The sequence below is a fragment of the Pleurodeles waltl genome, chromosome 2_1 (assembly GCF_031143425.1).
Source record: "Pleurodeles waltl isolate 20211129_DDA chromosome 2_1, aPleWal1.hap1.20221129, whole genome shotgun sequence".
In the NCBI taxonomy this organism is placed as follows: Eukaryota; Metazoa; Chordata; class Amphibia; order Caudata; family Salamandridae; genus Pleurodeles; species Pleurodeles waltl.
The window spans coordinates 457764658-457779937 of NC_090438.1; the positions used below are offsets into that span (position 1 = coordinate 457764658).

The 15280-nt window shown below is 42.4% G+C and overlaps 1 protein-coding gene across 1 annotated transcript in view; it reads right to left on the reverse strand.

The window, feature by feature from the left end:
* Positions 1-15280, reverse strand: part of NOX1 (NADPH oxidase 1) — a 74150-nt gene that overhangs the window by 16828 nt on the left and 42042 nt on the right. The window contains exon 8 of the mRNA XM_069213282.1: positions 3350-3442. Coding sequence (XP_069069383.1) covers positions 3350-3442 — 93 coding nt within the window. The remainder of the gene's footprint in view (positions 1-3349; positions 3443-15280) is intronic.

A 15280-nucleotide genomic window follows, 5' to 3' on the forward strand; every position in this document is an offset into this window, starting at 1 on the left:
TCCTCGGAACTGGCTTCTAATGGAAATTCTATCCTTGAAGTGCAAAAAGAACTAAATACTACAAGTACATTATTCCCCTATTAGGACTTCTTCTGGAAGATAGTAAACCTGGAGAAGAGCTGCACACTAGCAATTCATTCAATGTTTAATCTTAACAGATCTATAACAGAATGTTCCTGGAATAGACATACAGTAAAGTCTAATGTGTCATATTTCTTTAAAACATATCTGCAGTCTATCATCTTCCTCATATACCTTGAACATCTAATAGATTAGTAGGTCCAAGGATCAATCTTAGAAGATCTTTTCTTCCTTTTGGGCATGAATATAAATTAAATGGGGCTATTCAAAAAGGAAATTTAAACGTGTGATAAGTTACACTTGTAAGTTTATTTTTATTCTTTTGAGTAACTTTACTACTTTGGGCTATTCACAAAATCCGAGCGTAAAGTTACTCAAAAGTATAGACTTACAGGTCTCCACACTGAAAGAGGAGGATGAGCCAAAATTATGAGTGTAAGTTACTACTGCCAAAAAGAAACAGTAGCATGTCCAGCCCCATACATTGCCAGCCACTGAGGTTGCAACACTATCTCATAGAAAATGATGGAGTTAGGGCAGAAAATAGAACCCTTCGATTATAAAATGTTAAATTAAATTAAATGATTGGAATAGTTACAAAAATAAATAAACGTAACTTAATATCAAAATAGATCTAAAAATAAAACATATTTATTATTTAATTATTTTTTCTTTATTAACTTTTTAATTTGGAAATTCAATGAAACTTTTTTTAGTTTTATGTACTTTAGGAGACCATTTATTTTTTAATTTAAACTTCAGATTTTTTTTCATATATTTAAATCAATTAAAGATTTAATTCAAAATTAAGTGGGTTATGCTGCAGCATTTTTTTATTTATTCTACATTTAAAAGAAATACATAAATTTATTTACATAAATATTTAATATAAAAATAGTTTTACTATGTATTAAACGTTTAATAAACCTTTTTACTTTTCCTTATATGTTACCATAGGGAGATCTCCGCCCAGACTGCGATTTAGAAAGCAATGCAAAACAGCACTAGTCTGAGGTATGATAACTATTTAAAGATAGCCTCAGCTCTAGTGGTTCTGTCAATGCTTTAGGCACAGATGTTACACAACGAGATAACAACACTGAGCCTGAGTCATACATTAGTTACATGCAATTTTCTCTTTTGTTTTCCAAGTTTGCTTAGTCATTGCTATTAAAATCAATTTTCTGGCAGGCAGTAGATATAGTAAACATAAATTAACAAATACACCCACGTGAAGATGAACATATCAGACCTTCAGAGTGTGACCTGGTAACTACGAGTTTACGAGAATGGTATGACAACAATGTATCTAGGAGGGAGGTCCTACTATGAACCTTCGCCACCCCACCCGCCAAGTAAGACTGGATCGATTCATTCTCATCAGACTAGATCATGACGTGCCACAGGAGATATTTAGATACCACATTTTCCTGCACAATGCATTAAATTTGAGAGACATTTCTGAACACCTATTTTCCTAGCTAAAGTGATACTGCCCATTTATTTTGAAAGAATATTACCTATCTTCAAGACTAAATAATAAAGTCAGTAGAGAATGACTGAGCAACACGTTTTATTACCCTTAAATGTGACATTAACCTGTCCATCCACACCAAGGGCTTGTGGCTGATGGCTATTTATTATGTCACACACCTTGATAATCCTTAACATCAGTAAGGTAGTATGCGTGATACTTTATGATTCAAATATTACTGCTATCAGTCCTTTTAAGAATCATTATAAGTTAAATCCAGAAAGGCTACTGAACGTATATGTGCTTAAACTTAAACATCTACTAAGAGCCAGCTTGCAAAAGGTTTTAGTGTAGCATTGGTTTGTCACTGTAAGACTTATTTTGCTTGCCATATTCCTTCTATGTGGAGCTCTTCTTTCATGAACAGCAGCTTTATATTTATTCCCTAACCTAAATGTCCTGTATACCTCCCTTGTATGTTCTTTGTAGTAGTAAACACCTTTCAATCCTATGGTGCTGTAATGCCACCACTGAGTTGCAGAGAATGGAGGGTAGTCTTATGCATATGTGCTCACAAGGCACCTACTAAACCTACTCTTTTAACCTTTAGAGCATCCTCCTCAAATCATAAATTAATTGTTTACACTATTGGAGCTATTCGCATAGTTAACTTACACTTGTGAGTAAGTTACAGGTGTAAGTTAACTGTCATACAATTTAATAACTTTACTAATTTTGATTATTCACCATTCATGTATGTAAGGTAACTGAAAAGTGTAGACTTACACTCTCCAGCCCCTAAAACGAGGTGGAGCCAAATGTATGTGTGGAAGTTACTATTGCGAAAAAATAACATAATGTTCTATGGTAGGGTGCTGCAGTACTAGAAGTTGCCCATATCTGGTGCTGGACTTAGTCCAGCTCTGAGCTGGAATATATTTACTACAGTTGTTTGACCTTTTTTGGCTGTAGTAAATGTAGAAGTGCAGTTTGTAAATAGAAATGTGCTTACACTTTTGTGAGAGGGGTTCATATTTCTATTTAAACTCTTCCCTAACTCTCCCTACACCTCTTCTTACACCTCCCTTGATCACTCCCATTTAGTAATATGGATTCCTATTTTCCCTGACATTTCCCCCAGCCCCTCCCACATTTACTACAATGTGTGTGAGACCACCACATAAACAATATGGGAGAGGTGGGGTGAAGATTTACTCTTGTAGGTTGGTGAACAGCAGTTTGCAGTACTTTAGCAGTACTATTAAAGTACTACTATGCATACTACAAAATGCAGTTTGTGAATAGGGCTCTATCAGCATGACTTGTGAACCAAGCCCTACATCACCTCATATGGGATATGCTGCAAAGTAGTTTGAAATAACTGTTTAACCAGATATGTGAATGTCCATTCAGTGTTACCAATGTCACCTTGGACAAAGACTCCCATTGGGAAAACTGGAACAGCTGTGTGTCCCTTGGTCAGGCACCATGTGTCCATATTTAAGTCAAGACATGGACTGTTGAATGGGCTATGCTCATTGCTATATACATATTTACATGTTAATACATGATGCTACTTATTCACATATGAGGGTGATTACGGGACGTCTAGAGTGGCTATTTACTGCTGGTGAGCAAATCCCAACTACAGCCAAACACAAACAGAAGCCTTGGTAAAATAAATGGTTGGCGGAGCAATGAAAACACATTAGCAGTTTACACAGTCTAAAATTAAAGTAAGAAATTAATGTGTAAGTGTTGGGTAAATAGAAATTATATCTGTCCAGTTCTTACCTTTGTCACTACAACTTTCTGTCGAGAGCGAATAAAACGAATCAGTCGCTCAATGAGGTAGAGGATGATGGGGGCCAGGATCCACTTCCAAGTCTAAGGTAGAAGTAAAAAGTGGGTTAATCAGAGGCATAGAAAGTAGACAGTGATAGTCTGAGAAGGTATTTTTATGCATGCTATATAAAATGTGATGTGGACTGCTCTTCATGATATAGTTCAATAGCTGCACTCCTTCAGCCTGTCAGGATTTGAGGAGTTTAGCAATAATCAGAGAAGTCGCGGCTCATGGGATGGAAAAGGGGCGGGACAGCGTGGCGTGTAACGGGGTGAATGACAAAAAAATATATATAATAATTTTAAAAACTTATCTTTTTCGTCGCACTGCTCCGATCGGCTCTGGTCCTGCATTGCAGCCTGCACTGCATCCAGTCCTAATGCTGATTTCACGCTGCTGGCAGCATGAAAGCAGTGTTAGGATTGGACGGAGCACCCAACTAAGGCACTCCGAGGCAAAGTAAGAGCCTCTGCCTGCTCTCTCCAACCCGACACTGGGTTGCCAGGTTGGAGAGAGCAGGCAGAGGCTCCTACTCTGCCAGCGTAGTGCGCATGTATGTTTGGTCGGCTTGAGACGGTCGACCAAACATACATGCTCACTGTTCTGTCCCTGGCACGCCGGTGGCCCCACCCTTTTACAGTGAAAACATAATAAACTTAGGGGCAGATTTATGAAAAGTGGCGCTGCACCTAGTGGAGCGTCACTTTTCCTGTGCCCCTTAGCACCACCATGGTAGCGCCGTATTCAAAATATGGCACACCATGGCAGTAGTTAGGTTGATTAGCGTAATACTTTTTACGCTAGTCCAGCTCTTTGCAGGAGTGGCATAAAAAATTATGATGCTAATCCTTGTATACATTTTGCCTGGTGAAGGCATAATGTGCCGCAAGGGTTACAAAGTGGCGCAATGCAAGCATTCAACACTTTGTAAATATGCTGTGGCATTTTTCCCCTTCCAGCGGCACAATGGCGTAAAAAAATTAACGCTAATGTGGCGGTGGAACAGCGCAGCTTTTCAAACTATATCGCAGCTATTAACAACATCGAATGCTGATATTCAGCCACCAATCCTTCCAATCAGACACTGGAGAAACATGTTAGCAAGAACGAGGAGAAAACTAGGTCTGTGTAAAATTTTAATTATGCATGTATACTTCTGGCAATTTTGGAAATTTCCATTACTATTATGCTATGCTGTGTAATTATGCTGCGCTCATGACAAGATTTTAGCAAGGAAACAGCACAAATCGCAAAAACTGAGAAGGTATTTTTCGTGGTACTTGTGTTTTTAGTGCTATTTTTTTTGCCCAAAATTTCATATATAGCACTAAATGCCAGTTTTGGATTGTGCAAAACTACAGTAAATTTGGCTTAATTTCCCCCAAAATTTCACACAATTATGCATAGGCTAATTACACAAATTTCGTACACGCCTCGACAAAACACACAGGATATGATTCACCATATACAATGAAAGGAGGTTATTAGAAAACAAACAAATTCTCTGCATGTCTAATCCGACAAAAACTAAAACACAGAACACGCTTCAAAGGGAGAACTCAGACAAAAGTCAGCAAAAATGATGATAGCGTAGAGTGCTAACTGCACATAGCAAATGACTCCATGAAATAGCAATACTGCCAGGTGAGTGGCAAATTACAACTTTTGATTTAATGCCGCTCATTTTCCTAACAGTCCACCCACGTAGCATCGTAAATGCCTATATTGACGCTATATATCCTCCCGTTGAGGAGGCATACTCCTGCTAATGCCCCACAACATTGACTTCGAATTGAGACTCAAGTGCCCCTTACTTACACGTATCCTGAGTGCCATGCAGCACCACGTCATCAAATATGGTGAATCTTGAAACAACATCAAGGTAGTTCTATTTACAGTTTATCAGGTATGGTATGTTTGGTATATTTAATAGCTGATGCCAGAAGAATACAAAATAGCCTCAGATTATCGTGGGACAATTTATAGGGCATATATTTCCACCATTAAAGTTTAACGCCTTTATAAATGAAGAATAAATACGCTAGTCGTACAATACACAAACGTCTTTAGGATGCAGCCAAGCTGCCCCCCGCTCTATGTGTCGGAGTGACCTTAAAGACATTGATTAAAGGTCATTGGACTCTAGAGCTTTTTAGTTGCTACAGGACACTCTGACCTAGGCAGCACAATAGACCTGGTATAAAAAAATGTAATTGACCCAGTGTCTCAAAAACCGCTGTCCATCCCGAAGCTCCTCTCTTGTAGGAACAATTAAACTATCTATCTCCTATCAACGAGGAACAAAGGCGATTGAATAAATATCCAGGACTGTCTGAAGGTGTCACATGACATGGGGCCTTTTGGCACCTTTGGTAACTGTTGACTTTTTCCGACTGATTATTGGCTCTCAGTGTCTTCCTGTAATAAAGGGAACCAAAGAGAGAGACTTAAATAGCTCTTTTCTACTGAGGATCAGCTTCCAGAAAGAGGCTGGCATGGCTCTCATTGTTCCATACTGTGCCCAGGTGTACATGTTATGGTGAACATAGTAGTTAACAGAAGGGTGTAGCACACAAACTGGGGAGGACAAAAAGAAAGAGTCTTCAAAGGCAATTTGCTGAGATTTCAGAGGAAGAACTTTCAAGGAGATAACATGTTTAATTTGAAACATATAATTTAATTGACTAAAGTGAAACGTGTGTCATGGGATAGCACTGAGTACGCCACGTGAATCATGCCATGTAGGTACATGCTAGGGCTGCTTTGTTCTCAAATGTTGGAAAAACACGTATCTATGAAATCGGAATGTAGTCCCTGGAAGATGCCCGGAGAAGTAAATTGTTGATTCATTTAACGGTGAATTTGACATTAGGAACTGTGTTTAGTTTTCCTTGGCTAGATTTTAGTCGGGGTTCATGATTCTGGTATCCAGTTCAGGCTGTGCAGACTGGAGATATTCCTCGGAAGAGCAATCCCCTAAGAAGTGGTGGGAGAAAACACCCAGAAATAGAAGTCAATCTGACTACAATTTCCAATCCCAGCACTGTGAGACTGAAATACTCTTGGGTGGGGCAGTCACAAGAATAAGGATGAAAGTTTTCGATTGAAAAGCAGACATCTGAGATCGATAACACATCAGGAGCAAGAGTCTGACCGAAATCCTGCTCTAAGTATATGTGATGTGTAGGAAACAATAGGTCTGTCTGTCAATAGACAGCAAAAGCTCTATGTAGTCGAGAACAAAAAATATAAAATTGATCAAAAGAATATAGAGAAGCGAACATTTGAAAAAAGGGGACAAGAGGGAAAAAAGACCGCATACCAGAAAATGAAAGAAAAACCTCAAACAGGAATCATAATTTGGCAACACTGATGTTATTCTGTCATGAAATACACTTTTTTCCGACCAGACTCCAGGGGTGAGGAGTACTGTTACTGGAAAGGATCGATCCTAAAGCTTGTATGTGCTAGAGCAAACTTTTACATTGTTTACTGACATCAGATTGCCTTCAGTAGATGTGAGTTTGTACAATTCATGACTTGCTAACCTACACCTGCCTACTTGAAGCCCTCCTCGGAATGACTGCCCTGCTGACTACCCCGGAAGTTCTTGGGAGAATTAAAAGCTAGAGATCCAAGCACACCATGGAACGATATGCCTCGCGCACTCATATTTATTTAAGATATCCTTAAGCAAACATAAACGAAATAATCTGCTGCATCTGACAGATCTATTCACACTAATCTCTACACCTAATTAAATATTTTTAGGGTATGAAAGTTGGAATTTCCCCTTTAGGCTTTCTAAGACAAGGCCTAGGAACGCAGCCAATCATTGTTTTACTGATCGTTGCCGTCTGAGCTACACTAAAACAAAGCCAATAGGCCAAGCCTTTTTTTGTAAGTGAATATGTGTAATTATTGTTTGACGAGTTTGGGAAGGATGGATGGATTGGTTAGATGGGTTTGGTGGGGGTAGACTACGTTAGTTGGAAGGGGGAGGGAAGGACGGACAGAAGGATGTGTGAGCGGATAGGGAAACGGACGGATGAATAAATGGAAGAAAGGGGTGACTAGCGGGCAAATGACTCAGTGGATGAATACTGAAAGTATGCCTGGTAAGTTAGTGGATGGCTGATGAAAAATATAGTTGGTTTTAGCGGGAAATTAATACAACGGTTTCCAAAGGTGCCAAGGGGCCCCATGTTATGTGACACCTGCCAGTCCTGGATATTTATTCACCATCTTTTTCATTCTGAGACACGCAGTTGTGCAATTGAGCTCAGGGCTGGCTTTAGGAGGGTGCGACCGGTGAGGCTGCACTGGGCGCTGACCTGAAGGGGGGCGCTGACCTGTGGGGGAGGGGGGCGCTGTATTTAGCTATATCTTACGAATTTGAAGCACCTGATGCAGAGTTCCTTGGGCATCCAGCTGTCAGGTAGCAGTAAAAATAACTCTTGTGATTATTGTTACTGTTACAAAGAGAGATGGAGTTTTGTCCAGTGGCAGTTCTGGTTTGCCATAAAGTAGCGCAGAGGGTTAATACGCCTGCTGCAAAATCTGTTGTTTTATGTGGGTAGTTGAGTAGATTAGTAAACCACGCCTTTACCAGGGCTTTAAGACAAATGACATGTATGGAAGAGAGGGTCTATTGAGAGATGAGGGGCATTTTTGCCAGTTGGTAGTGAGGGCATCAGAGGAGGCGGTCATGGGGAGGGGATCCACCAAAAAAGATTGTTGCACCAGGCGCCATCAGCGCTAAAGCCGGCCCTGGTTGTGTTTTCACCATTAACTTAAAAGTTACACTGTGCAAAGTCTAACTTGCTAAAACGCCAGGATTGGCTGGTGCTATCTAGCACAAATAGTTTAATTCAGATCATACTGACTGTGCAGCTACTTAACCAATACCATTTAGTCTGTCCTTCTTGGGGACACAAAGCCTTTCAGTTATAGTTACCCACACCACATAGCCTATTTTACCCCTATCTACCATGGACTGATTATTAGTGGCAGATTTAGGAGCCCCTAGCGCCTCCTTGTGCCACATTAGCATCATTTTTTGTACGCTAATGTGGGCCAACGAGGCCAAATTGCCACGCAAATTTACAAAGTGGCACAATGCATGCACTGCGCCACTTTGTAACCCTTTGTGCTACATTATGCCTGAGCCAGGCATAATGTATGCAAAGGGGCCGTTCCCCCATTAGGGAGGCTGAAAAAATGGCGCAAAGAAATCTAAGCGATTTCTTTGTGTAATTTTTGTTGCCACTCTTAATGCCTGCTCACAGCAGGCATTAAAAGGAGGCATGCCACTGTCTACAGTGGGCCTCAATGGGCTTTGCAGGATTAGCGTCAACATGTTTTATGCTAATCCTGCAAAGCTCCGAACTAGTGTAAAAAATGTTGACACTAGTTCCCTAACTACCACCATGGAGCACCATATCTTAGATACGGTACACACATGGTGGCGTTAGAGGGGCGCTAAGGGCCGCACAGAAATATATGTATATGGGCATTTCACTGTGACTGGAATCCCAAAATCCTATTCACAGACACTGTCCTAATGATGTCTTCACTCAAGTGATTAGCATCAGCTCCTACAGTAACATAACTGAAGGAGCCTTTTGATCTGGACACAACAGACAAATAGTGGTTTTTTTCATAAAAGGAGAGTGATACGTTGCGTTGACCACCAAATGAGGGTAATTTGAAATGTATGTTGTCAGTCGTGCTGAGCTATCAGAGGTAGGGGAACAACGAATATAGGAAAAAAAGCAATATGATTGCACTGGACAAGCAAATGTAGGAACAACACAGCTAATGCCACTCTCACAGGAGTAAGACTGGTCGTTCCAAAGACCTTTCCTGTTGACCAACATATTAAAATGAATTAAGTAAGCACAAGGTCCAAACCAAATAAATAATTTGTACACATTTAAATGCTGAAAAATAAAATATACAAGTTTTGAAAAATATTAAAATGCATCTTTAATAAGATGTGCCCAGTCACATACACAAGCTTTTGCTGGCTGCTTTGGACATGGTGAGTGGCAGCAATGGAAGGGGTAGGAGATGGAGTTGAGAAAGCAAAGAGCCACTGGGCAACTGAAAGAGAAGCAAATAACCTGGCTTTGTCAGTGACTGTTCTATTACATTGACAGTAATGAATGAGCTGCTAGACACCAAGATTTGCTCTCTTGAATATACCATAAGGCTTGTGGAATCATGACTTGTTTACTGGACTCTAGACTCTTTGCTTGCTACGGGATATAGCAAGTAAGGTGGTTCATGGAGGATCAAATGAGGGTCCAGAATTGATGGATTAAACCCAGATCTGTGACTGAGGGGGTGAATGTTTGATTGGTTCCGCATTCCATCCATCATTTGTGTTTGTTTGCTTTTGTTGCCCTAAGTGCGCCGAGTATGCCCAGACCTGGGTCCCAGGCTCACTATACCACTTGATTCAAGCCAGCCTGGCTGATGATGGGTGATACCCTGAAACCGGTCCCAGAATGGTTGTTTCCAGCCCAGGGAGGACCTGACCTGGCATTTCGGGCTGGACTGTTCCCAAGGGGAACAGGGTCAAAACTGATTTGCATATGGCTGGGTCCAAGCTTGGGTGCCATGGTGAGCAAAAGAATTGATGTGTGACTGAGGGTGAATGTTTGATTGGTTCTGCATTCTGTCCATCATTTGTGTTTGTTTGCGAGTGTCCAGATTAGGCACCTTATTCTTCATGAAACATCCATGGGCAGTACTGTCTTGCTCGGGAGCTGAGAGTGGGGTCACCATCCGTCCCTTCTGTGCTTTTGGTGGCTTTGCCATGCCACCTTTGCAAGGATTATGATATCTTCTTCATGCTGTGGGCCCTGCAAGCAGTCGATGGTGCGGCCACTGACATTTCACAAAGTGAGCTTGCGGAACATGCCTTGGGCTCTTTGCATTAGGTCCTGGCAACACCATTATATTTTCTCCCTCTTGAATCCCTGGGGTTGCCATTATGCGAGTACCTACAAATATGTATGTTTATCTGAATTGGTGCACAGAACACAGAGCACCAGCTCCGGTGCCAGTGAATGATGCCGTTAAGAACAATGTGATGGTTTCTTCCACCGCAGCTGCTGGAGCTTGAGTAGCTAAGTGATACCTTCTGTAGAAGAGTGGTCTGTTCTCGTAGTGGGGTGGTTGTGGGTGTGCCGCCTGCTGCCATCACACTCTATGCGTGAAGACTACTCTGTGTCTTTGGCTTCATGGTCATCAACCCACCAGCCTCACAGTTCCAAGGCTTCACGGAGATACAGAATTTGGGGACCTCTGGTAGTGGAGGAAACTTCATTTCTATGTAGTGATATCCTCTCTACCACTGAAATGGCCAAATGCTTGAAACAGGTAAAACTACATAGGCCATAAATGACAATTACAATTCGCCATGGCTGTAGAGTGGGCAGATCCAAAATGTCATTCACTCATTCAACAAGTGAGGGGGTACAGCCCATGGTTCCTTTTGTTGTGTATTGCGCATTTCTTGCATAAGTTCTGGTAAACAGCTACACCTGTCCCTAGCCAGACCTATAAACAATGTTTCCCATGCAGTTGAAAGATTTGTATGGTGCCATTTGTGTAGTTAAAAGAGAGCTAATCATAGTACTTTCAGTGCTTATAAGCATGTGGTTAGGCCATTTAGGTCAGTGGTCCTTATCAGTGGTTATAAGGATGAGCCAGTATATGAACTATTTTTTCTTAAGTGACCAAATGTTGTGATACAGCCACTTCCAAATCCTCAGCTAACCACATCAGTTTGTTGGGGAAACCATGATGAGAGCTGATTGATGGCAGGCCTACTAGTAGCATTTGATTTACAGGCCCTGGGCACCTCTAGTGCACTGTACTAGGGACTTACTAATAAATCAAATATGCCAATCATGGATAAACCAATCAACAATACAATTTACACAGAGAGCATATGCACTTTAGCACTGGTTAGCAGTGGTAAAGTGCTCAGAGTTCAAAAGCCTACAGCAACAGGTCAGAAGAAATAGGAGGCAGGAGGCAAAAAGATTGGGGATGACCCTGCATAAGCAAAAAAGTCCAGCATGACCCCCTACCAGCCTAAAGCCAGGGGAGAACAATCAATACCTTGATGTACTTCCCTGATTGGGGTGATAGAACAGGGACCCAGGCCCACAACAGTAGGGGCATGTTCCAGTTCTATGCCTTCCTGACTCCAGTTGGACCCCTCTGTCCATACTCTCAGGGCCCACTAAGCTAACCCATGGGGAACACTTCTCCACATCTGCAGACACCATCTGTGCAGTACATAACTTTACTTTGCTCACAGATGTATCCCAATGGGCAGATAGTACCTCCAGGGCCAACACAGTGGTGTTGCCCTCTCCACCCCTGGGGTGTGACTTTTGTCCCCCCCAGGGGCAACTCTGTCCACCAGGACAGCAAGCCACAGTGACCCCTGATAACCGTCAGGGATGAGAGTCCGACCTCAGGCCTCTCCAACCACTCTGACTGTGGAGATTGGGGGGCGGTAGCCCCAGGTGCCTGGAACCCTTTGACCACTCTCTCTTCCACCAGGTCAGGGATGACAACCTGACCCTGGTCCTTCCCCCTGGGGCTCTGTACCCTCCCTGCCGGAGCGGCACCCCCAGAGTCCAAAATTGTCAGGGTGCTTGTAGAAGCAGTCCTGCACAATTCTTCCACCAGTGCAGGGATGTTAACCTGCAACTGGTCCTCCAACCTGGGGTCTGTACCTTCAGGTTGGACTTGGGCCAGGGGTGAGGCTTCCCTCCCCCTGCCCTCCCTTCTGGAGTCCTGCACCCCCCAACTAGGAGTGTGGCCCCCTCAGAAGAAGATATGCATCAAAAGTGTGGCTTCATGGGGCTGAGAATACATTTCATACATATTCATCAACTTTCTACTAAATAGAATATGTTTCCTCTCATATTAATTAAGCACTGGAAAGCTGAGAGCTCCACTGAAGACAATCAAGTGGTTCACAGACTGTAACGAATGGTATAAACCTTCTGCTCCAAAAATGTTGATGCTTCTCTGTTTCTCCTTTGTTTTAGAGTATTCTACTCTCAATGACGGTAGTGTTCTAATAGCGTTATAGTCCTTCTGCAGAGTTCTTAAGGGCTCTCTCCCTCTTTATAAGCCCATGCCTGTAGCATGGACCTATAATTCAGGTTCTAATGTTATAGTGACTAGTTGACATACTTTTTTTTTAAAATATAAATAATTTTTATTAACCTTTATGTACATTGTAAACATTGTACTCTTAACAAATACAAACAAGGGAGCCATCATCCTGTTCCTGTTATAAAGGTGAAAGAACACAGTGTTAATTACATGCAAACAGAGCAGTACCTATATAACATTTCAGTAGGAGTATACGTCTGTTGAACCTTCCCCCAGATGTGTGCATCATGCCATGTAGCTTTCTGTGCATCCCTAAGCTTCAGACTCCTACCCATTGATGGCGGCGGAAACCTCCTCCATCTCTTCAAAACTTGGGAGGATTTCCCTCCATGTTTGCAGGTACTCATCTGCATGTTCATCCTTCCTACACCAATGGATTCTCACCTCCTCCACCACCGCCCATTCTTCCACATATTTAATCCATTTCTGCTCCCGGGGTCCTAATTGGCTTATACGTGAAATGGCAACCCACCATTTTGCTAGCAACAGGGCCAGTTACAAAAATGTCCACTCCATTTTCCTACCCTTTTGTTTCCCGACCAGACCCAATAGACATGTGGCCGGGTCCAAATGCAGCTTTGGGACCACCAGTTCCCAATAGGCGTATAGAGCAGGGAAGTACCAGGCTAAGTGAAGGAAAGTTGTGGGTCTACCTTGACATTGGCGGCATCTATCCATTTTTGTGGGATCTATTCTATGGAGGAATACCGGGGTAATATATGTATAATGCAAATAGTTAAAGTGTACCAGTTTAAGTTTAGCATTACACATTCCCTTCTTAACTAGTGCACAAGTCCCCTCCCATTCATCATCTAGCAATGTACCCAATTCTTCCCCCATTCCGCTTGAACTTGGCGAGGGGGATCCTCGGCATATCTGCAATCACGGCCCTGTATAAGTGAGAAACTTTAGGGCATATTTACAAGAAAGTGGCCCATCGGTCCAGATGCACCACTTTTCTTGCATCACCCCTTCCCCACCTAAAGACACCATGCTTGCGCAGTATTTACAATACGGTGCACCATGGTGGTTATTAGGAAAATAGCATCAACATTTTTTACGCTATTGTGGCGCCTTGCTGCACTAGTGTCAAAAAAGTTGATGCTTGTGCAGCAAAGAATAAGGAGGCCCATTGAGTAAAGTGGGTGCATCACTTTAACACTTTAACAAGGGGTTACAAAATGGCCATATACAAGCATTGAACCACTTTTTAAATACAGCACAGGAGAAAGGCCTCCTTAATGCCGCCTTAGCATTAAAAAAAAGTGACGCTAGGGCGGTGCAAGATGGTGCTACAGGCTTGTACATATGCCCCTAAGTGTCTAGCTCCACCAAGTTCCAGCAAGGCCCTTAGCAGTTCAGATAAAGCCGAGACTTCCAGGTATGTGAGCCAAATGCCTCTCACTATTTCCACTGTGCTCGCATACAATAAAAATTGGCCGTGAACCAGGATGAAGGTCTCCTGTATCGCCTCAACCATGATGAACATCTCATTGGGGTAAAGGTCCCCCAGCGTCAGACATCCCCCATTTCTCCAGGCACTGGTGTCAATTGTCTCGGTCAACTGTCGAAACAGCTGGAAATTCCAGAAGTTAAGATCGCATGCAAAGGGGCCCCTCTCAGCACCATCCTTACTGTGCGTTCCCAGAGTGATGCTGTATGGTTGATCAGATATGTCTCCCCGGTGTATTGTGGTAGCGTCACTCCCTGTGAGTTGTCTGTGAGTAAATTATTTTCCCTGTTGTCCCCATCGGACAACCAATGTGCTGCATGTTGCAGCTGCAATGCTAGATAGTAGAGTTCCATATTGGGAAGTGACAATCTCCCATCCAACAGGGGTAAGTGAAGAATCTCTCAGGTCACTCTACTTCATCCTCCCGACCAAATCAAAGTTGTCAATTAGGAGTGCAGGTGTTTGAAGACTGCCCTTGGAAGTGTGTCTAAAGAGTGCTGTAGTGTGTACAGGCAGCACGTTAAGAACGCCACCTTTGCCACTGCCAACCGTCCCATCAGGGACAGGGGAGGCATATTCCAAAATTGGACCCATTTTTTTAAGTCCCCCATTACAGGATCTATATTATAACAGTTCCGGTTTTGGGTCGTGCGAGCCACCGTTATTCTTAGGTAGCAGAAGCTGTCAGTCTCCCAGCGCAACGGTAAAGCTGGCAGAGTGATGGCATCCTGGGCCATGAGGGGACCCAGAGGGAATACTAGAGACTTGTCCAGATTAATATGCAGTCACGCGATGTCCCCAAGAGTATCGAAGTGCTCTAGGAGTGAAGGTAGTGAGTCTCTCAGACCTTTAAAGTAGAAAAGGGTGTTGTCTGCATAAAGTGACCAGTAAACATACTTAGCAGAAATCAGTGCGCATGTTTCAAAAACACAACCTGGTTTGAATGTACTCTTACAAAACAATTTTAATTGAACTAACTATCAGACATTCAAGTGATGAAAGATCTGTGTCATGATATTCCCTGAAGGCCATCATAAAAATGTGCCCCATGTCATAATGTAATTATCCCCACAATTGCTATGGAGTAGCCTTGTCATACGAGTAAAGGTATCACAATGAGAAATGTGTAACCGTCCAGTGGATCAACACAGAATATACCATCTGATTGGCCATGTTCGTAGCAGTGAGATCCCTTCTAAATATAGTGGTCAGAAGC